Source organism: Ascidia mentula, chromosome 4 (assembly GCF_947561715.1).
Source record: "Ascidia mentula chromosome 4, kaAscMent1.1, whole genome shotgun sequence".
Lineage (NCBI taxonomy): Eukaryota > Metazoa > Chordata > Ascidiacea > Phlebobranchia > Ascidiidae > Ascidia > Ascidia mentula.
Genome location: NC_138569.1, coordinates 10,670,433 through 10,692,324, shown reverse-complemented (window position 1 = coordinate 10,692,324; position 21,892 = coordinate 10,670,433). Strand labels below are relative to the sequence as shown.

The 21,892-nt window shown below is 39.6% G+C and overlaps 2 protein-coding genes across 2 annotated transcripts in view; one reads left to right on the top strand and one right to left on the bottom strand.

Moving 5' to 3' along the window:
* Nucleotides 1-21,892, bottom strand: part of LOC145898069 (MAM and LDL-receptor class A domain-containing protein 2-like) — an 84,981-nt gene that overhangs the window by 26,119 nt on the left and 36,970 nt on the right. The window contains exons 70-131 of the mRNA XM_082986510.1: nucleotides 21,404-21,570; nucleotides 21,110-21,347; nucleotides 20,786-20,930; nucleotides 20,496-20,606; nucleotides 19,885-20,045; nucleotides 19,683-19,821; nucleotides 19,271-19,512; nucleotides 18,756-18,998; nucleotides 18,376-18,601; nucleotides 17,935-18,079; nucleotides 17,343-17,496; nucleotides 17,128-17,218; nucleotides 16,933-17,061; nucleotides 16,740-16,863; nucleotides 16,435-16,561; nucleotides 16,262-16,364; nucleotides 16,109-16,201; nucleotides 15,175-15,345; nucleotides 15,000-15,094; nucleotides 14,730-14,895; nucleotides 14,436-14,577; nucleotides 14,250-14,374; nucleotides 14,007-14,115; nucleotides 13,771-13,939; nucleotides 13,450-13,551; nucleotides 13,195-13,389; nucleotides 12,683-12,875; nucleotides 12,487-12,612; nucleotides 12,286-12,431; nucleotides 11,973-12,204; nucleotides 11,702-11,835; nucleotides 11,486-11,613; nucleotides 11,237-11,414; nucleotides 10,862-11,067; nucleotides 10,554-10,713; nucleotides 10,319-10,409; nucleotides 10,057-10,200; nucleotides 9,791-9,945; nucleotides 8,314-8,438; nucleotides 7,926-8,067; nucleotides 7,646-7,857; nucleotides 7,369-7,533; nucleotides 7,156-7,270; nucleotides 6,913-7,099; nucleotides 6,557-6,741; nucleotides 6,029-6,217; nucleotides 5,704-5,825; nucleotides 5,382-5,542; nucleotides 4,290-4,419; nucleotides 4,013-4,218; nucleotides 3,750-3,906; nucleotides 3,513-3,676; nucleotides 2,984-3,218; nucleotides 2,691-2,826; nucleotides 2,416-2,526; nucleotides 2,204-2,351; nucleotides 1,639-1,831; nucleotides 1,230-1,466; nucleotides 893-1,081; nucleotides 629-776; nucleotides 413-512; nucleotides 207-343 (exon numbers count right to left, since the gene is read on the bottom strand). Of these exons, the coding sequence (XP_082842636.1) occupies nucleotides 207-343; nucleotides 413-512; nucleotides 629-776; nucleotides 893-1,081; nucleotides 1,230-1,466; nucleotides 1,639-1,831; nucleotides 2,204-2,351; nucleotides 2,416-2,526; nucleotides 2,691-2,826; nucleotides 2,984-3,218; nucleotides 3,513-3,676; nucleotides 3,750-3,906; nucleotides 4,013-4,218; nucleotides 4,290-4,419; nucleotides 5,382-5,542; nucleotides 5,704-5,825; nucleotides 6,029-6,217; nucleotides 6,557-6,741; nucleotides 6,913-7,099; nucleotides 7,156-7,270; nucleotides 7,369-7,533; nucleotides 7,646-7,857; nucleotides 7,926-8,067; nucleotides 8,314-8,438; nucleotides 9,791-9,945; nucleotides 10,057-10,200; nucleotides 10,319-10,409; nucleotides 10,554-10,713; nucleotides 10,862-11,067; nucleotides 11,237-11,414; nucleotides 11,486-11,613; nucleotides 11,702-11,835; nucleotides 11,973-12,204; nucleotides 12,286-12,431; nucleotides 12,487-12,612; nucleotides 12,683-12,875; nucleotides 13,195-13,389; nucleotides 13,450-13,551; nucleotides 13,771-13,939; nucleotides 14,007-14,115; nucleotides 14,250-14,374; nucleotides 14,436-14,577; nucleotides 14,730-14,895; nucleotides 15,000-15,094; nucleotides 15,175-15,345; nucleotides 16,109-16,201; nucleotides 16,262-16,364; nucleotides 16,435-16,561; nucleotides 16,740-16,863; nucleotides 16,933-17,061; nucleotides 17,128-17,218; nucleotides 17,343-17,496; nucleotides 17,935-18,079; nucleotides 18,376-18,601; nucleotides 18,756-18,998; nucleotides 19,271-19,512; nucleotides 19,683-19,821; nucleotides 19,885-20,045; nucleotides 20,496-20,606; nucleotides 20,786-20,930; nucleotides 21,110-21,347; nucleotides 21,404-21,570 (9,699 nt within the window). The remainder of the gene's footprint in view (nucleotides 1-206; nucleotides 344-412; nucleotides 513-628; nucleotides 777-892; nucleotides 1,082-1,229; nucleotides 1,467-1,638; nucleotides 1,832-2,203; nucleotides 2,352-2,415; nucleotides 2,527-2,690; nucleotides 2,827-2,983; nucleotides 3,219-3,512; nucleotides 3,677-3,749; nucleotides 3,907-4,012; nucleotides 4,219-4,289; nucleotides 4,420-5,381; nucleotides 5,543-5,703; nucleotides 5,826-6,028; nucleotides 6,218-6,556; nucleotides 6,742-6,912; nucleotides 7,100-7,155; nucleotides 7,271-7,368; nucleotides 7,534-7,645; nucleotides 7,858-7,925; nucleotides 8,068-8,313; nucleotides 8,439-9,790; nucleotides 9,946-10,056; nucleotides 10,201-10,318; nucleotides 10,410-10,553; nucleotides 10,714-10,861; nucleotides 11,068-11,236; nucleotides 11,415-11,485; nucleotides 11,614-11,701; nucleotides 11,836-11,972; nucleotides 12,205-12,285; nucleotides 12,432-12,486; nucleotides 12,613-12,682; nucleotides 12,876-13,194; nucleotides 13,390-13,449; nucleotides 13,552-13,770; nucleotides 13,940-14,006; nucleotides 14,116-14,249; nucleotides 14,375-14,435; nucleotides 14,578-14,729; nucleotides 14,896-14,999; nucleotides 15,095-15,174; nucleotides 15,346-16,108; nucleotides 16,202-16,261; nucleotides 16,365-16,434; nucleotides 16,562-16,739; nucleotides 16,864-16,932; nucleotides 17,062-17,127; nucleotides 17,219-17,342; nucleotides 17,497-17,934; nucleotides 18,080-18,375; nucleotides 18,602-18,755; nucleotides 18,999-19,270; nucleotides 19,513-19,682; nucleotides 19,822-19,884; nucleotides 20,046-20,495; nucleotides 20,607-20,785; nucleotides 20,931-21,109; nucleotides 21,348-21,403; nucleotides 21,571-21,892) is intronic.
* LOC145899050 (three prime repair exonuclease 2-like) lies at nucleotides 8,739-9,863 on the top strand. Its single transcript, XM_082987761.1, has one exon. It carries the CDS (start codon nucleotides 8,755-8,757, stop codon nucleotides 9,703-9,705), a length of 951 nt encoding a protein of 316 aa, XP_082843887.1. The 5' UTR covers nucleotides 8,739-8,754; the 3' UTR covers nucleotides 9,706-9,863.

The window sequence follows — 21,892 nt, the reverse complement described above, 5'->3', positions numbered from 1 at the left end:
TTAAACGTGTAAAATATATTTTTTGGACATTTTGTTGGCTATTTAGCTAGCAAGGTCGTTGTAAGTCACCAAAACTGTACTGATTAAGACTAGTTTAAAACAGTGGCCCTTTTTGCACTCAATCACAACACTATTTGCCTAATGCAAAATAAATCTAGGAAAACTATGTGATGACTTGCGACAAACTGTTTTTTTTTTCTGCTCACCTGGTTATAAAACGGGGGGATATCGCCAGGATGGCAGTACTCAAAACTGACATCATCAACCGCCAAATCATTGCAATCGAAACCACGGAAGCAAGGCATGCCAACAATCTTCACATGAAAACCAGCGTCGCGATCACCTGACATAATCCCTTGTTCATGTTTCCACATTGCACAAATTCTTAAGTTTTATCAGAAAATATAATCACCGATTGGAGCAACTCCTTGCAGCCACTGATTGGGTTGATTGGAAATTCGGATCCAGGAAATTTGGAAATCGCGTTGAGCGTCAGGTCGAAATTCACCAACCTATTAAAAAAGTGGCAAGATGAATTATAACAAAAACTATCAAAATTTTACATTGGAGTTTATTTTCAGTAAACATGCAGTATGTGAAGAGAAAGTTTATTAAAAATATTTCGCACCTGCACCATAGTTATGCCTGAATGATCGCTTCCACCTTGGTAATACATAAACCTCATTGTACACGCAAGACCTGTCTCTCCGTATGGTGGACTCATTAGTTCTGCTTGTGCCAAAAACGTACTCTGAGTTTCATCCGCGTGCATGAAACTAAACCAAGCGGAATAGATTAAGACTCAAATGTGTTTATATCACATTCTCAACCAGTTAGATTTTGCTGGAGTGGTTATTTATTGCTTTTACATATTACAACTTATGCGTCATACTAGCCGTCTGGGTTTAAGCTTCCATCTGTCTTTGGTCCGTTTGGATCGGTTACTATGGTTGCATCCTCCCTGTTCCACACGAAATGTCCTGAGCTTATATCTGTCCACCCGCATGTCGTTGTTTCGAAATCGCATTTTCCGCAACGCAGCTCGTCTGAACCATCGCCACAATCTTCTTTGAAGTCACAGCTTGAAAAAACGAGATAACACTTTTTTGACTTCACTGGCGTAACCAAGAAAAAACGCACAGCAATGCACTTTGCATCTGATAAAGTTTTCTGATGATAAACTGACAACAGTGGAACAATCAGTAAATAATATTGAGGTGACAGCTTACAAGTTTGAGTAAGGAATGCAGGTTCTGTCGTCACAGACGAACTCATCTCCACTACAAGGACTGGGAGTTGTGGGTGGGGTCGTTCCAATCGGAAGTGTTTGGTCATCAGACACAACACACTGGTCACGGAACACGAGATCGTCGATTGTGATGTCACCGTATTCTTGACCACCAACCACTGCTTCTATAACCAACTGCCAACGCTGACCAAACCTGTCGTTCAAGTCAATTCCGTATCTGCACAACAAGCAAACGTTTCATTTTTCTTTCACTTAAGTAGTTTCGAGTTAAAGTATACGAAAATGAGAAGCAGTTTGTAAGGGTGACAATTTAAATAATAAATGCTTTGGAATTTGTGAATTATACGCATTAAGGTTTGCTGAACATTAAATTGTCTTGTTGAAGATACCTGGCAAAGTAGTCGTTGGTTTCATCCGATCTTTCCCAAAGAAGAGTCAAAGGACCCCGATCCTCTGTTCTGTAATACACGAAAAGCCCTCCGCCTTCGTTCTGTGTCGTCATGTGGACGTAAAAGAAAAAGTTGCATCGAGAAGTTCCAGTTGTTGGTTCGAACACCGGACTAGAAAGCCATGCGCGTTCACCTGATGTTAAATGTTGGCGTTGTTACAAAAAAAACAAGTTAAAAAATAAAATCTAATCTCTAAAGTGGACAGAATATAGCCCCTGATGTAGCACGGTCTTAAAACCAGCGACAGCAGTTGTAGCGCATAAACCAAGTGTTTCTGATTACCGTCAGTCGGTATATTTTTGAAATACGAAAAATCGATTTCGCCTACAAAGGTATCATCAGTTTCTGCAAATAAAATGCAATAAAGCACTCGAAGCTACCTGTACACAAATTTGTGTATGTAGGCGAAATCCATTTTACATTTTAAAAATTAGACCTACTGACGGTAATCAGAAACACTTAGTTTCAAACATTTGTTAAAAAATAAACTTAGTTTTAAATTCACCCTTAAAGTTCGGTCTCTTTGTAAGGACTGTTAAGTAGTAACCAGCGTCTGTATTGGTCGTGTGGTCACGAGTTGGTGTCGATTCCCCAGTGGTCAAACTATTCGTGACGTCAGCACGCTGCACGGTCCAGTTGATGTCGTCGTAGTACTACAATTAAAATTTATCTTGTAACGGTTCATATGAATTTTGGACATAAATTTTAGTGGCTTACTCTCTCGTTAACGAACATGCAGATGTCGTTGTCTTCAAAATTACATCTCGTGTAAGTGTCACAATTAGTTTCCTCGCTCCCGTCACCGCAATCATCAGTGAAGTCGCACATCTGCAAGGTGGGACTTTAATTAGAACCAAAAAAATGTAGGAGATACATACAGTTGAATATTCTCAACGATTATAAATATTTGATACACGGCTATCGGATTCTCCGAGCATTTCACCGTTCTTTTTTCAGCGTACACATGTAATCTCAAAAAACAAATCTCTAACCTTCCAAGTGGGAACACAGTTTCCACGATCACATCGCACGTCGTAAGTATCGCATACGGGTGGGTTGGATTGATCCAATCCACAATCCACAAACGTAATGTCGTCGATCGCTACACTGCCTTCCACCTCAAAGTTTCTACAGCAGACGGAAAACTTTTTACTAAATAGTATACTTTTTGCAAATACTTACTATCAGTCTTTCCTTCAGATAAATTAACATGCTAGAACAATTATGCCTGTACATGTTTTTTTTTTAAAGTAAGAAGTGCAAAGGAGTTTAATAAGCCGCGTACCGTGTTGCATAGAATAGGAGTTCAAAGTCTCCGTTAATACGTCCGAGTTTTACTGCTTGGTAATTCCAGCCTTCTCCAAAATCTTGTTCTTGCAATCTCCACAAACCAGTTTCACGGTGGTTTTGTCGAATGTAAAGTGACAATTCTGCGACTTCATGGTTTGCGTATTGAGTTGAACCACGTGTTATAGGATCCACAACCACCTTCTTCTTATCAAATGGCCCCAGTGCCGATCCTAAACATTTCACTCTACAAGTATTGTTCCACACTAACACTTCATAATGAAAAAATTGCTTTGCAATGAAAAAGTTATCTTTCGCTGTCTCACAAAATTTTTCAAAATTAGAAAAGCTTTGACAAAGTGATCTTTCTAATTTTGAAAAAAAAATGTTTTAAAAAGGTTGATAGTTTTAGAAATTTTGGGCTATAAGTTAAAATACATACAAGCAACAGTTAATTGTGCAAACTGTTTTACGATCATTAAGCATTACATTTTTGAATGGATTAGTTTATAAACAAGACAACTTACGTGTTGGGGCGCAAGGAGCCCAACATGGGTAGCACGCCAGATCACGTGCATCGAAACAGCATCCCATTGCTTCACCCTGACATATTCCGTCATCACAGTTAAGGTTTGGGGCCAACCCTGGGCAATTCCACCCCACGTTTTTGTCCCGCATGTGGAAGAAAAATCTAAAAAACGACTTGTTGTCACTCCGGGTAACAGCAGCCATGCATTTCTAAACAATGCTTGAACTTCGTTTACCTGACTTCACACGATGCAGAAGCTTGTCGCATGAAGGCGCTGGTGAGTCTGGCGGGTGTGTTTTGTGTCCCGGTGTAAGACTCGACAGCGAAGTAGTGACCAAAACCGGTTTGTTCAGTGTGGTCGTTATCTGGACCATCACCATTCGCTTGATTGCCTGCAGACCAGTTTTATTACAATCTTACCTTTTTTAACTGTTTGTTAATTGTTGGTAAAAGACTGCTTCACAGAAATTCAAATAACCAAACTTTAACAAAAATTACCTTGCAAAAGGACCCATTGGTATTGTCCAGCGCTGGCGTCGTACCATCCACAAACGCCGTCATCTTCGAAACCACAAGCTCCACACTGCGCCTCGTCGCTTCCATCAGTGCAATGTGCCACAAAGTCACATGTTTGGCTTCCAATTATTACTGTTGAAGTGTCATTGACACACGTGAATGGAGGTATTGCAGTTGCAGGGTCGCATCTGTATGACAATATCAATCGCAGGTTTTTTTTAATGAAACTTTGCATACCTAACAACATTATGATACGTACACGCCAGGTTGTGTGTAGATGTCATCGATTGAGATTGTTCCACCACTACTACTGGTAACTTCAGCCTCGAATATTATGCTGAAGGAGGCAGCTGCGTTGATGTTAACTTCAGCAATTTGCCAACCATTAGCTAAAATCAAATAGAAATGTTTATATGTTGCGCAGATCTCCCACTGAAAACATTTATTGGTCTGGGGATCGGGCACAAAACTTATTGCTAAAAGTGATTGCTAGGACCGACCTAGATTATTACACAATCATCCAAGATACTAATTCAGAGAATATATGCCGCTGGTGTGCTGGTGCCTGTTAATGTTAATTTTACCCTCAGAACAAACTGCTGACGCAACAGATTTATTCGTTAACATCGTTGACTGCTGATCTATTTCAGTTTTTATTTATTTGTGCAGGAATGTAGTCTATATGTTAAGTATGTGCAAGCCTAGGTGTGTGCGTTTGATTTCAATCCTACTGTTTGCCCTTTTTTTGTATATGTTGTTTTTAGAATAGAGATAGGCGAAATTATAATTGTGCAATAACCCAGGTCAGTCCTGGTAATCACTTTTTGCTTAAAAAAATCACTAATTACTTAATTGGTGGTTACTGGAAGTTTAGTGAAGTAACATCGTCGTCAAGAAACAGAATCTGATTAAAATGAAGTTGGATTGTCTTCTGCTTAAACTTGATGATTTTTTTTAGCTTACAGCTTCAATACATAGAAATTTGTGAGTTCCTCGTAAGTTTTTCGTTTACGTTTTCCGACGGTTTATACAACCCGGTTCTAATGACAGCATTGTATGTCGATTGATATTTATTCAGCGTATTTCTAGGTTAAGGTAGGTGCATAGTTTTAAAATAGTAGTTGTAGTTGAGCATAACACAATCACAGAAACGTTGATTTCAGGCTAAAATATGTTAGGTATGTAAGACAAATATTTTTCGCTTTTGTGAAAAGCATTCTCAGTGTCTTCAAATCAACATAAGGTGGAAATCGTCAGGACTAGTTGCAACAGAATGTGAAATGATTCCCAGAATTAATTAACAAGCAAAACAAACATATAACATTTGTGGCAAAAATATGCGGCCACTTACAATCAGAAGTATCTGCAGTCCATACATTGAGATCTCCCAAGTGACCGTTGTTTTCGTAAACCTTCAGAGAATTGGCGAAACGTGTTGTGCGATACCAGAATGTTAAGCAGTGATCTGTTTGCTTGCTCGTGTAACTTTCGGGAAAAAGCTCAGACAAAATTCTGTTGAAAAAGACAAGAAAATTGTTGTCCGAAAAATATTAACGAAATCACTATGCAGCTCTCTGTGGATCGTAAATGCGATTACCCTTAGACTTGTCACGTTTAACCAATTGCTCACTTTGCATTGGGTAAAACATGGGCGTAAATTTCGTTAAATATACCTCGCTTTGGTTCCTGTTTGTTGTCCATCTGTAACAAGGGCAAGATAGTGTCCGATTCCTGTAGTGTGATCTCCATCCGTTTCGCTGGAAACTCGCACCCAATCGAGTTGATCATCCAATAACTTCACGTAAACGGGATCAGGTCAGTTGTTGCACAAAGTTACAACTTACAACTGCTTTATTTATCGTTTACCAAATGTATTATAGAAACCAAAAGTGAAATTTGGGTTTGAATACGAATAACATTATTATTTTTGGAAAGACGGTTTAACGCTTTTCTATTTACCAAATTTATTCTAAACAAATTTATTTCAGTTAATTTTACTTGAGCATATCCACACAGTCCATCTTCAAAGTCGCACGCGGCAAGAGGTTGGCAAGCACCAGGTTTAATTCTTACATCGTCGATAGCTTTATCGCCGTTACCATAAGCCCCCCTCACAGCTTCGAACACAACTTGGTAATCCAGAATGCTGTTGATAGTTACCATACTGCGACGCCAGTTCGGTCCAACCTAAAATGACGTAACCGCAACAAACAAAAGTAAAGCAAACGCAGGTGATAAGCACGGACAAAACGCTTCCACTAGAGACTTGTTTTTAACACTAAACTTCATTTTCTGATGTCACTATTACGAAAAGGATGATTTTTCTCAAAACACGAGCTTTTGCGAGTCCCCCTCGCTTTATCAGGCGCAAATATTGTTTTATTGTGCAAATATCAAAAGCGTGGAGCTTGGTGTCACAAGACTGATACGACTTATTACATAATTCGATTTCCACAAACATAGAATTTTTATGTTATTGCGAAAACATTAACGTCAGACATCTAAAATAACGAATCATTTACTAACCATGTCTGAGACATTCCACAGCGGCAAGCCAAAACCTGTTTCAGTCTTTGCGTAAATATTGAGTGATCCATATAAGGTGTTTGAGCCATAAAGTGTAAACCAGAAGGATACACATTCTCCCATGGTGGCTGGTCTAACAGGACTTTCCATACGAGCTACATCGCCCTGAGCTGCATTGGACGCCTCTGTACAAAACATTATCAATATTTAAAATCAATTACACAATCGCAAAATGTACAAATACACAAAACAAATTTGTAAGTCGGAACGCAATATTACTTTAGCAAGTAAGGTATGCGTTAGTTAGTTAGTTAACAAAAACTTGCTTGCATCCAATATACTACTGGTAGCTTTACTTGTGGTCATGTAATGTCCATTCGAAGTTCCCGTTGTGTGATCTCCGATCTGTGGACCAGTGTTTGAAGCAGCGGACGGACCTTTCTTCCATATAAACTTGTCAGCCACAAGTTCGTCATGAACATATCCACAAATGTCATCCGTTTCAAAATCACATTCATCGTAGTCTTTCTGGCAATCTCCAACCTACAAAGTCGTATTTGGTCACGTGTTATTGGGCATGGAGCTTTACTGTTTTGTACCTTCAGACTTATATCGTCAAGAGATGTGTCTCCGTAAATTCCGTCACCCCTTTCCGCCACAAATGCAACGGAATAATCTCCGGGAGTTTCGATGAAATAAGTTCCCTGGTGCCACCTACACAAACATATTCAGAAGAAAGTTATAAAAAAAATAACTTGATATATGGTTGTTTTATTAAAATTTACTACGACAGAGGGTGCTGTATTTCTGACCTATCAGTTTTTGAACCAGCTCGCGTCCATGACGGTTCGCCTTCACTGCTTCCGGCAGGTGTGACGTAAGCACTTATCGTTCCCGTGTTTTCCCCATACATGTAGAAGTAGAATGACAAACATCTTCCGGATGAGGGAACGGTTACGGTTGTGCTTGTTTCGATTCTGTTGATAAAAAAAGCGCGAAATTTAAATTTCACAAAAGAATCCCCGAAACGTTGGAAAACGAAAAACAATAAATATCGTCCCCGAAAGAAGAAAAACAAAACAAACTTGCCTTGCTCTGTCATTTTGTTGGAAATCGTCGGCTTCAAGATATATATAACTTCCCTGGAAGTTTGCTAATGTGTGATCTGCTGGTGGACCAGTATTATCGGTAAGAGTTGACCCCTGGTTGACCGTCCAAGTAGCCGCGTAGGTTGGGTTCGTATTAAATTTCCACAAACACGACGATGAATTCTCAAAATCGCAATCCCATTGACTCGGCGCCTGTACGCACGATACACGACGTAAGTGTGTTTAAAACAGAAAAACAAATCAATCGGTCATTAGCTTACCTGGGTGGGCGTCGTTGTATAAACAGGGGCAGGGGTAGTTACGTTGTCTCCGCCGCATGTCTGGTGCAATACGAGCGCAAAATCGTCTAATGCAATGTCACCAAAATCTACCGAAGTTGATTTCGTAGCTTCGATAACCAATCTGCGTTCAAAAAGGAAATATAGTATCGATGCTTGAGAATTGATTCTGGGATTCATTTCCCGTTCTGTTGCAATTTGGCCTATATATTGTTGGATATAGTATCGTGTAAGTTAATGGTGGCACGTTTTGAACAATTTGCATGATATGACAAATGAAACCGCAGAAGAGGTACCGAACGTTACGTGACGTGTCACCTTTACACAGACAGAACATGTCCGCAGTTCAAAATCATATTTATTGCAATACCTCCATTCCCGAGTTTTGGAAAACACGTCGGCCTCCCCAAGCAGCCAAACATCTCCATGATCTCCACCTTGGCGCCACAATAGTTGAGCCCCATCAGGTACCTCGGTTACTTCCACGTTAACGTCCTGTCAACAAAGTTACGTAATGTACTGAACAAGCACAGAAGAAAGTTTAATGAAGTTCCCCTTTTTCAATACGCCCACGCATCCTTTACACTCAGCCAGACGAGACAAACAAGATCACTTGGCGCGAAATACGAACTGGGAAGGCAGGAATATCAAAGGCTTTTTTGCAATGGAAGACTTTGCAGGAAGTTATGTACTAATTAACTGTACTACAAAACATATTAGTTTATTGGCTATTCATGCAGTGGCATGCCTGGACGGAGATGACCGTATTATTGACAGGTTAAGTCTGATCAAGAAAAGCAGCCAATTCTGCATGGAAGATAGAGAGTTGGTCAACCTGTTTTTGAGGCTTCAGGCCCAACCGATAACATTTGTGGCCGATAGAAGTAACTGGGATTGGTTTAGGCACTTTCTTACAGCTGAAAGTAATTTCACTTGGTGGGATGTGACTGCTGATCTGCACGAAACTCCGACCATTGCTAACCATGATCCTGATGAGAAAAACTTTACGACCTTAAAAATGATGTTCTCGAAATTTGTATCTGACTTCAGGGACGTGAGTGTTCAAAACAACTTACGAAGCACCAATGGCGAAAGTTCACTGCTGATCAGATCGAACAATGAACGTGTGTTCGTGTTTGTAGATTTGGAACACTCAGCAGGATATAAACCACAATGTACAACTGAGTTGTGCATGTATGCTGTTGCCGAAAATTCCTTGCGCGGAAACTCGATTGAAGAAATACTGAGATGTGACAAGCTTGTGCTGGTTGTCGACCCCAAGAAGGAGATCTTTTGGAAAGTGGTTGAACTTACTCAACTTACCAGAGATCTCATACGAAGAAGTAAAAAACTTCCATTTTCCAACCTAACTCCGATGATTGAAGCGTTTTTAAAACGTCAAGGAAACAACGTGTGTTTGATTGCACACAACGGAAAATCTTGTGATTTCCGAATTCTTCGTTCAGACCTCAGAACTGCTGAACTACCAGAAAGTTCAATATGGCGAAAGTATACGTGCACAGACACCCTTGCTGCCTTTCGCCGTCTGGCAAAACTGGAAAACCCCACGGAAAAAACTTCTTTCTCGCTCAGCAACCTCCTGCGGCGTTACACGGGAGAAAATATCGAAAACAGTCATCGAGCCGATGAAGACGTGGTCGCTCTCATAAAAGTTGTAAAATCAAAAATTGCTGTGCTGGAATTCCTTGAGGTTAAAAACTTTATCCAGGCAGCCCAGGCGACACCAGCAGTCACCGAATAATTTATTTTTTGTGGGTGAATTCTTCAATTTTACACAACAATCTTACTGGATATATGTACAAAAGGTTTTATTCCAGTCAACTCACAAGTGCATATATGCTCAGAACTCCAATCGTAGCTCCGTTCATGTGGTACCACCATCTGAAGCAAGCAGCATCGGTTGCGGGATACAGCTCGCTTGTTAGCCAAGCAGACAACGGTCTTGTTGTAATTCCAGTTGACTCAATGTATACGTAGTGTCCTGCCATGCAAATAATTCCATTAAACTACTATTTGTAATCAGCTGCAAAACACCGCAACGGCCATTGTATGTAGTGTGGTTTTGGGAGGTGAAAGTGGGACGAATTCTTACCGTAGGGTGTTTGTGTTGTGTGGTCTTGAGAAGGACCTGTGTAACGGCTTGGTGTTGCTCCTGAAGACCAAATCCAATCCATTCCATCTTCATCTCCGATGTAATTGTTCCAACCGCACTTGTCCGTTTCGAAATCACAAGTTCCTGTATCATAATAAATGATCAATTGTGTTGTGTGATCTGTTGTTTATTTGTAACTAGCCCCTATATAAGTCGATAATTGTTTAGGTGGACTCAAAAACCCTATAAAATGCAGACGCACCTGGTGGTGGACAATCGCCGTCGTAAATAAACAAGTCATCAATTGCTATATCGCTGTTCCGGGTATTTCCCCTTACGGCTTCAAACACAACCTAGGATGTAAAGTTTGTTGGTTGCAAATTAAAATGCAAAAAAGGTATGAAGTCTTATTTTTATCAGTAGCACAACCGCAGAAGAGATAAGTTAACGCAATTTTAAAGTTGCAAAGAAACCCCTTTTCAACGCAAAAAAAACACCTGGAAATTTGCTTGGGAAGGAGGTAAAGTGACTTTAGCAAGTCGCCACATTGGTCCAGCGTTTCCAGTTCGTGTCCACAGAAGTTGAGCGTTAGGAAAATCTTTGTTAGGTTGCGTGTAAAGGTTGAGAGTCCCCATGCCCTCCCCATTCATGTAATACCTAAAGGAAATTACTCACTATTAAGTTCCCATAATTTAAATATCTTGACAGTGTTTAAGAGAAATTACAAATGCTTTCTTCTCATTGAAGTAAGTTTTTTTTTTTCTCAACAATTCGAAGCAAACCTACATTAACATAAAATTCTCACCAGAATGTAGCGCACTGAGGCGAGGAAGTTCCGTCCTGGCCTTGAGTGAAAGTTCTTCCTGTATGACCAACTTCTTCCCCATACAATTGAGCCATATAATATCTTCCCTCTTTAGTTTGTAATGTGTGATCAAATGCTGGACCTGTATCAGGATAGTTGGGTGCTTGGGCTTTAAATAAAGTCCAGTTGATGTCATCATTTGCCTCCTGTAATGTATAATCTTGTTCACATACTAGTGTGCTCATAATTGATACGTAATTATTTGGCATTATTATGTTTAGGGGACGAGTAACAACTACATTCGCGTAAGTCTATAGTTTAAAATGTTTTTATTAAAACGTTTAAAAGGTTTTCAAACATTTCCAACCAACTGACCTCTGTGAAGTGACAATTATTGGCTTCAAAATTGCACTCGCGGTCTTTCAGTGGACAATCTCCTTCAGTTATTTTAATATCATCAATCGCAATATCTCCATCATATCCACCACGTGTTGCTTCAAATATTAACGTGTAATTCATCGTTGCACTATGTCGGTAATACCCGTAGTTCCACCTTAAATTTTTGATGAAATTTTTGTTCGCCGCTGCGAAATTTGTTTCGGCGAATTGGAGGAAAAAACAAACCTGTTTCCCTGTGATCCAGTTCGCGTCCATAACCTCCAGTACGAATTGTCCTTGTCCAAATTGATTCTGATCAAATTCAGAGTGCCGATGCTGGGACCGAACATATGGTAATACCATTCGATGCAAACCTACAAATGTTTCCAAATTAAATAATCGTGATGTGTTTCCAGTGGGCGTCAAGAAGGCATATTAACGAAACCATTTTGAGTAACTTACATATTTATCTGGATCTGATGATGGTGGTTGCGGGTATGTAATGAGACGAGCAGTGGAGTCGGCTTGCAAGTTACGAGATGCGTCGATGTACATGTAATGTCCACCTCCACCCTCACCCAGCGTGTGGTCGAAATCTTCATAATCGACAACAATAAACAACAGTGAACTAGTGCTTCAGGTACTAATCATGCATAACATAAACTGCGTTCTACTAAGTTCATGACTCAGTAAGTTCGCCTTAAATCTAAACTAGTCAACTATATTTTTGTACCTGGACCGTTGTTTGTGATGATCTGAGATGAAGAGCCTTCTCCATACAACCAGTCCATATCATCCTCATGTTGATCCTGATACCATCCACATGTGTCAGTTTCGAAGTTGCAAGTTAGTTGGTTCACATTTTCTGGTACAAACGCTGGATCACAGTTTTCGAACCAAACATCATCGAGCGAAATACCGGTTGTCCCAACAGCCAAAATTGATGGAAGGCCAATAAACATGATCTAAACCAATTCAATTCACTAAGTCAGTAAACAGGTAATAAAATCAAAAATAGGTAAAAGTTTATTTAGTAATTTACTAACTTTGTATCCGGCTGGTCGTAATCCAATTGGCGCCGACTTGAAACTCCAGTCCCTACCTTGCGAACCTTGTGCGTACCACACATCTTTGTGTTTGCTATCATCATTTGCGTCTGGATAGACTCGTACAAATACAGCACCAGCGTCTCCTGCAGATTTATTTTATCGTTTACCTGAAGGTTTTACAAGTCAGTTAACACCAACCAGTTCCGCCGAGGTAGAGGCCGAAGTTCATTCTACAAGCTATTCCACTGGGTCCCATGGCAACTGTTTCCATAGTGGCGTTAGCAAGGAACGACGACTGCGTGCGATCGATATGCATGATGTATCCTTATTATTGGAGAATGGATCTAATTAGAATCTTCCCTAAAGCCACTCACCAACCAAAACCACAATTTACCTGTCGGACTCCCACTTGTGACGTCACCGCTCGGACCACCTGGGTCATTCACAGCTCTCACTGTTTCCCTGTTCCAAGCCCAGGAGCCCGAACTGGTATCAGTCCAACCGCATTTGTTTGATTCAAAGTCACAAGCTCCACACATATTCTCATCCCCTGCTCCACTTGGACAGTCGTTGATGTAATCACAAACCTGACAGAAAATACATTTGGTGATTCAAACTGATATATTTCAATGCTGCGTGACTTGTAGTTACAGTTTAAGTTTTCAAAAACTTAAAAAAAAATTGAAAAAAAATATTTATTTCCTGTTATTCCTCATGCCCTAGGTTTGTTAAAAAATGACGTGTCAGAACAAGACTGGTTGTTTTGTTGGATTTGACATCATACAGGCATTTTAAAGTAAAGGGCAATGATTGTTTTTCGTTTGACATACGACTTATTTGTCAGTTTGGATTGCTTAAACTATAAAAATCACAACACAGAAATTAGGTGAAATGTTTTATTGAAACCTTCGTGGAATCGATACAGGTTGTTCTGTCGTCGCACGGTACTTCCCCGAAGTTATGACAAGGTGAAGCAGTTGGAGCGGGTGTTGTTCCGGGAGGTAGAGGAGTGTCAATAAAAGTACATTCTTGAGTAAACACCACGTCGTCGATAGCAATATCACCCTGGTGTCCGTCTCCAACCACTCCCTCAATCAGAATCTTATAAGAGCAAAGAATAAGTAAATGTGGAAATGTTGCAATTACATTGAGTTAACTTACTTGGAAGTTATTGTTGTCGGCTGGAGTGATTGTTTGTTTGGCAAAATAATCGTAGTCAAGAGCTTGTCTTCTGTACCAGAGTAATGTCCATGGTCCGCCGTCCTTAATCCAATATTTTATTGCTTACTTTGTGCATTGAAACAAACGACCGCTTGTCGATTTTAAGTTCGTAAGTAAAAAAAATGCATTACTTTTGTGATGTTACAGAATAAAATACAATTACTTACTTATATAGAGCCATTTACAAAACCGTTTCACCTGAATCGTTCATTTATATAATAATATCTGAAAGGTTTATGCAAACAAAAGAATTACGCATACCTCTGTTCTTTTGTAAATGTTAAGCTCGCCCACGTGTCTACCGAACATGTGGTAGTAGAAAGTCATTTGACACAAACCCCCACCACCAGTTCCTTTAATAGTTGGGAAAGCAAACACAGCAGTATCCCCTTCCACACTTGGACGGGCGGCGTTCATATAAATGTAATGTCTACAAAGAAGAAAGCAAGTACATACACTGAGTAGCCGAGGTAAAAGTTTTATTATTAGCAAACTACCCTGCATCAGTGTTAGTTGTGTGGTCACGTGATGGACCAGTTCCAACAGTGTGAGGTGTGTCAGCTGATCGCCATTCCCAGTCTATGCTTCCAAGTCCGGTGCTGTAACCTGCACAGTGCAATAAACGTACTTATCTCTTCGCCCTATAAAACTTGGCGATTTGCTTGTCCGTTTGCACAAAATACATTGAAAGAAATGGATACGGAAGAAAGATGTGGTGGTAAGTAACAACACCTGGTTACCTGTGCAAAAGTCTGCCTCGAAATCGCATGAAGTGATTGAACTACATCTCTCATCACTGCCGTCACCGCAGTCGTCTGTGAGGTCACAAGTCGCATCGCTACTGACACAAGAACCCCGATCACACCTGAAAAAAATAAAAATATTTTTTTAACACAAAAAAAAAAAAAAATTTGAAGAAAACATACCGGTATTCCAGACCAGAACACTGCGCTGTGACGTTTCCCAATGCGCACTGCACAAATGTTACATCATCGATAGCAAGATCACCAACCCCACTAAAACTTCTCGTTGCTTGGAAGGAGAGAACAAATGGTTCGTCAACTCTTCCTAAACAGAATATACCAATTTTGGATTAAGTTATTGCGAGACATACTAAGTTCAATGGTAAAGAAATACCCTTTTACTAAGTTGACATTTTCTTGCAAAAATATCAAAAGTAAACATATTTAAACGGCGCATGGGAACACAAAATATCCAACCGATATAAACGTTCGCTTGGATCCACTGATCCCCCTCATCTTTGCTGTGTTGCCAAATCACGAAATTCCGGGTTGACAATCTCATCACAAGCCGAAGTTCGCCGGGATTTCGGTTGTCCAGAGTTTCAGTAAAACCACGTCCATACATGTGGTAGTAGAACACAAGCTAAAAAGCAACAATGCTTGTTAACACGAACGTTTAAGCAATAGAAACGAAACTAATTCCGGTAGTTCCTATTAAGTTGCTCATTTTTGCATTAAAACATTTACCTGGCAACTGGCGCTTGATTGTGTTAACCTAGGTGTAATCATGATTGCTTCCACTCTGTCAACACCAGATGCTGCTTCTACCGCCATATAATAACCTGCAAGGTCCCGAAAATGCATAAAAAATATTACCGTAATTGCAACTCCCACAATGTATTGTGTGCCATGCTATACTAACCTTCTGCTGTTTGTAGTGTGTGGTCGTATGAAGGCCCTGTTCCAATACCGGAAGTTCCATCTCTGTCCCTCACCCAAGCATAAGTGCTTGATGAAACATCCTGCCATCCGCATGTTCCACTTTCGAAATTACATTCCCCGCAGGTCGCCTCGTCCCAATTGTTCGGACAGTCTGCAAGTTTTGTTTAGTGATGAAGGAAAATGAGCTGTACTTTAATCGGCCGAACCAAAACTTAGTTTGATTGTGACGAACATTTAAATTTGTATACCCTGTACATTGAATGCAGAAAACACATGGATGCAAATATTGATTAAAATTATAAATTCAATATTTTCTAAGAAATGTAAAAACCTAATCGAACATTTGTTACATTCCTAGTTTTGTTTTAATGCGAAGAGTTGCTCTGTATTCTACGAGCGTGTCTTGTAAAAGCCAACGCAAACCAGGAACATATAACACAAAGCGAGAGAACGTAAGAAAGAAGGCAACGTATCTGCTGCGTCACACTCCGCCACAAACGTAGATTTAAATCCGAGTGGATGAAAATAATTTAAATAGCAGTTTTTGAAATATAATTCTTGAAAATGTCTGTTGGAAAATTAGCAATAAACCCCAAACTGTAAAAGAAACTTCTTATTTACTTTTTCCGTAACATTTGTGCTCGCCTACAGTTTCCATGTTCCTTGATTTGCTTGGGGCATGTTGTCAGTGAGTGTTTAAGCGGCAAAAGTAAACGGACGTGTCTTTGTACGGAAACGGATGACCATATATCTACTCTATGGCTTTTAAATAAAGACATCTTCATTACTGGCTAATAGCAGGAACCAAGCGAGCCTTGAGGAAAACTTATGTACCTTTTTCGGTATATACCCATGCCAATTCATTACAAAATCCTCAGAGCACAATTTCTTGAGATTGTTCAAGGGAAAAATACCTTTTGTAAAGTCACAGACTTGCGCGCTGCTGATTGTGACGTCGGAAGAACCGCACAAAACTTGTGTTGGAGGTTCGATGGACGCACAAGTTCCTGAACAATAACATGGTACAATGAACAACGAAGTAACTACACCGTTTTTAAATTATATACCTCTCCAGACGAGTAAGTTGTCAATCGCTATATCACCCCCCACACCCGGACCAACTATTCCTTCTACGACAACGTAAAAGTAGTCAGAAGTAACAATTTCCAACTGGAATAAAAATAAAATTCCATGAATGTTTTTTTACCCAAATGTCTATAAAACATGTTAGCCCACTAACCTGATCGTACAACCATGATGATCCTTGCGCTCCACTTTTGCTCCATAAATCTTTTCGAACTCCAGGGTATTCCCCATACATCATGTAAATATTTAATGTGCCAATACCGTTTCCTCTCATGTGATACCTAATGTAAAACCACAAAATACACAATTTCCCCAGGAATTGCAATGAGCTTATTTACTGTTTAGTTACGCCCCCCAAAAAAACAAATACGAACAAAACAATACAACCTGAATCACAAAAGATTTTAAGCTTTTGATTTTGATTTATGGCGATTAGTTATAAACTGCATAATAGTTTACCAGAACGTGAAGCAGTGTGAGTTGTCATTCGGACTTAAAGCAGATTTAACAAATATTTCCGATATAAGACGAGCTGATTCTCCCTGAATCCTCGGGTCGGATGTTTCAGTGTACATGTATTGACCTGTAAATAATCAGACAAAACTAGCACTAATTTCGACAATACAATATTTTGACAGATTCTTTAACAAACCATTTCCAGAAACATCGGCGTCGGGCCCTGTATTTTCGGTTCCCGTCGGACCGCGAATTATCGTCCAATCAAAATCGTCATCAGCAGCATTCACCCAACCACACGAGTCGAAATTAAAGTCGCAAGTTCCTGAAAATGTTGCAGTTGTTTATGTTTGAATTTTCAACTACATTTTAGTGGATTTCGTTTTCCTACCGGGAAGTTCACAAGTTTCATCTCTCAATTCCACGTCATCAATTGAAATGTCCCCTGCCACGTTAAACCCACGCACGCCTTCAAATATTATCTACGAAAAACGGATTTCAAGAAATATAATCACAACAAGGGTTTTGGAATTTTTTATCCACAGAAAACGACATAAAATGTCTCAACATATTTCCTAAATAAAAGCAAAAACATGTTGTAAGCACCTGGTATTGAACAAATGATTCGTATTGGAAAGATGCCCTGCGCCACAGGTCATCATGATTTCCTGACAAGGACCAGTGTGGAACTGAACTAATCACACCATCCTGGGCGCTCCAAACATTTAATGTCCCGATAGCTTTTCCGTACATGTGATACCTGGCGGAAATAAATCATTAATGAACATTCAACTAAGAATTCACTAACATTGTTCGGTTCCAGTGTTTTACTAAATTTACAAAAAAATAGAATGGCTAACTAAAGAAAATTTTTGTTTTTTGTGAAAATTGAGTTTAATGCGAACAAAACGAATTATCAGAATATTTGCAGACGCCTTTCCTCTCACAAATACAGAATACAACAGTTATATTCTTGATATACCGCAAAACTGGGTAAAGTTTTCAATGGTTTTGGAAATAAAAAACCCGACGCATTACAATGTGGAAAAAAGTTGTTGTTCAAGTTGGTCTATTTTAAATATTGAGATAATTTTTAATCAAATAATCAATTAGACAATTTGTTTGGGCATGGTTTATCTAAATAATACCAAATCGCAAAAAAATACAATTACAGTAAAATAAAAAAAACATGATATACCAAAATACAACGCATTTTCCATCGGTGGCTTGGTGCATCGAGCTTATGAGTCTTCCTTTAGAACCCTCGACCAGTCCGCTTTCACTAGCTTCAGTATACATGTAATGTCCATTGCTTGTCTGTGTGGTGTGATCAATTGAGGGGCCTGTTCGCACATATGTTGAATTTGTAAAAAAAAACATAAAATGTCCATTCGTTTCCTTATTGTTAATTTTTTTATTCGTTATAAAGTCGATACATGCCTAGTTTCAAACTAGCAGCAAATATACACAAGTTAGACAGGTAGATGATTTCGCTTCAGTCACGAACTCATGCACAGAAGGTAAGTTTTGAAGCATATTAAGAAAGCTATTACCTGTACAAAAAAGAAACTAAAACTAAGCTGACACAAATCGATGTATTAAATTTATTTACATATATGTTTTTTTTGTGAATGTATACCAGAGTTAGCAGTGGTAGTGTTTCCCTGATGCCACCTCCAGTCAAAATCCGCCGTGGGGTCGTGTTGGAATCCACAGATAGATTTTTCCTCAAAATCACATATTGCCGTGGAGGGACAGGCGCCGGTGAAGAATCTGATGTCATCAAGTGCAATATCACCCTTGAATCCATCACCTCGAAGTGCTTCAAACATCACTGTGTAATCCCCGAAACGTGAAATGTGAGTCTGTACAATGAAAAGAAGAAAGTTTTAAACAAGTTGCGCAACACAAAAATATTTCGGTCATATCTCCAAACAACTCAGCTCCGAAAACGACAGAAAACGGTTTAGGGCATTCTGGGGCCAGAGTCGGCTCGATATAACGATATATTAATGATACCTGTCCGTAATTCCACTTTTGTCCTTGACTTCCAGTTCGCGACCAGATTGCTGTGGTTTGATAATCACGTTGTATCTCGTATATATTGAGTTGATTCACATGGTCGCCATACATATGATACCAGAATGATAAACACATTCCATCTTCACCCGTTGATGTAATGGTTGGACTGTGGAGTCGCCCAGGGTCATTTTTGTGATCTCCTTCGTTCGCATAATCCACGTCGACAAACACATAATAACCCTGACGTTACAATAAACGAAAACCAATTATTTCTTGTAAATACAAAGTTTGTGTTATCAACAAATACAACGATTCTAAAAAGCGTTTTGATTTCTACAAATCTGATTTATATTGAGTCGGTCATTATTTTTTTTTTTTTCATGACACAGGTATTTTTGTGCATTCGTTACAGATAGAAATTTTAGAAAACAAAAAAACAACTCTAATAAAAAAAAACTTTCACGCCAAAACACTTGCACTTGCGACAGAGATTTTCAAATACCCTGACTTACATCCGGTGTCAAGGTCGTGTGGTCGGTGGTTGGTCCTGTTGCAGCATGAGGTGTTGCACCCTGTTGCCTTGTCCAGTTCAACCTCAGATCAGCTTCGTTGCTCCAACCGCACCAATCCAACTCAAAGTCGCAATCCCACGGTGAAGGTGGGGGTGTTGGGGGGTCGATTGGGGGTAAAGTAGGTGGGGTTTGTGGAACGCACGGAACGTCAAATACGTCTACGTCATCAAGAGATATATCCCCTGGAGAGAAAGTAACGGAAGTAAAATAAGTTGATTGGGTGATCAAGAGCCTATCACTAAGACGGTCAAAAAGGTAAGATGTCTCTGACTTCGTCAGCACTGTTAAGGTTTGTCATCATACTAAATGCAGATACTGCTTGCTCTACTACAGTTGATATTAAATACAAGACCTGCGAATCCGTTCCCGCGCACTGCTTCCAAAACAATGAAGAAACGTTGGGCGGAAGTGACGTTCACATAAGCGGACAACCAGTAATCTCCCTGGTCTCCTGACTTCGACCAAACCGCATCTCCAGTTGATATTGAACCCTTTTTGACAAAAAAAATATCAGTATCTCTGTGTTAACGCAAAAATATGTAAATTGTTGGTACCGTCAAATCAACAGCTGTGTACACGTTAAGGGTTCCCACGTCCGGACCAAACATATGGTACCAGAAGACAAGGCATCTTCCACCACTATCAAGTAAGGTTGTGGCTTCGTATGACGAGCTAACAAGCCATGCTCTATCTCCACTGTTTGCGCTCGATGTTTCTGAACAATTATGTAGCCCGTATTAAATTGTGAACTTACTTATTCGAAACCGCACAATCTGCACGTTGTTCCAGCTTTTGTGCTTATTTTTGTGTCTGCTTGATGGTTGGCAAAGATACAAACAGCACAGAAAATCGTTTCGCGCTCCAGGCAATATGTACGTTGCAAGAAAAAATGGATCCTTGCTGATAATTGGCTCAAAGCCGCAGTGTGGGCAGTGCGATAAATATGCTTTAGTACTTCAATTGTGCAAACATCTTTCAACCACCATATGGCCAATAATAATATGACTGGATACAAAGTTGTGGTAACTGAAATGATCGTGTAGTTTAAAGCGATGCCAACACCTACTTTTACACAATTCATTTGTCATCACAAAAACTCTTGCTTGGTATAAAAAGTAAAATCTGACCAATCCAATGTTGGTTTGCTGACTTTTGGTTGCCATACCAACAAATATGTAAAATCCGGTATCTGTTCCTGTTGTGTGATCCACTAATGGTCCGGTTGTGTAGCTTGGAGTTGATCCAGCATTTCGCTGCCAATTGAGTTCATCCAATTCTACAAATAACCAACCCAATTTTCATCAATCTCCTTTCAATATTAAATACACAAAGTATGATGCGAGATAATCTGTTTAAAATGTCATATATGGAAATGGAATTAAATGTAATCAACATGTAGTGTATGTCTGACTGGAATTCAAGCAAAGCCGGAATAAAAGAAAAAAAACTAAGTACCTGGAGAAAAAACATTCGTCCAGCTACAAAAGCTTCGTTCAAAGTCACACATTCCTGGTGGAGGACATTCTCCTGCAACAGTTTTTAAATCGTCGATGGCAATATCGCCTGAGAAGCTCGACCCAACAATTCCTTCCACAACAATCTGCAAATTACCATTTCAAAAGAAACACTTTTGATTCAAACACGTGAATTATTTTTTATGCACGTGTATCCAATCAGTGATAAATGACCTTCGTTTTCAGACCCACGCATCTCAAGAAATTTCCTCGGTAACACAGTGAGTTTCATTTCTTATCGAAAGGAACCATTCAACAAACCCACCTGGAATTCAGCGTTGTCGGTCACTGTGGTGTAACCGTATCTCCACAGATCTCCCTGGTTACCACTTTCAACCCAAACTATCTGCGAGGGTGAGAGTGATTGGGCGAGAGGTTTCACGTAAATGTTCAAAGTGCCGATCGAAGAACCAAACATGTGGTAGAAAAATTCGAAGCAATAACGACCTCCCGCTTCGTATTTAGAACTCATCAAGCGAGCTTTGTCTCCAGCAACACGGGGACTAAACAGAAAAACAAAACGTGATATTGGTGAAACCTCATCAATAATATTGCTTACCTAGAAGCTTCGATGTGGAGATATTGACCCGTTTCAGTGAAGTAAGTGTGATCCAATGCTGGACCTGTGCCATCAGATGATGTACCGTTGTGTCCGAATGTCCAATCAAACACGTCATCCTTAGCTTGATCCCATTGACATAAGCTGGCTTCAAAGTTGCAGGTTGCCTAAGAATGCGGCAATTGATGTATTAATTTTCTGACAAAACAAAATATTCGGCAAGAGATATTCACTAAGGTAGTGGTTCCCTCACGAACCATTGACGCAATATCTCCAACAATATGTCATAACGACGAACCACAAAGACTTTGATCATCCTTATATATTGCATCCAAAGTTTTTATAGTTATTATAGTTTTGTTTTATAGACACGAATTACACTCTGCAAAATTCTATCCAATAAATATGGCAAATTTTAGGAAAAAGAAACATGGTACAAAAGAGAAAAAACAACCGCAGTATAAGTGGAAAAAAATGATCAAAATTACA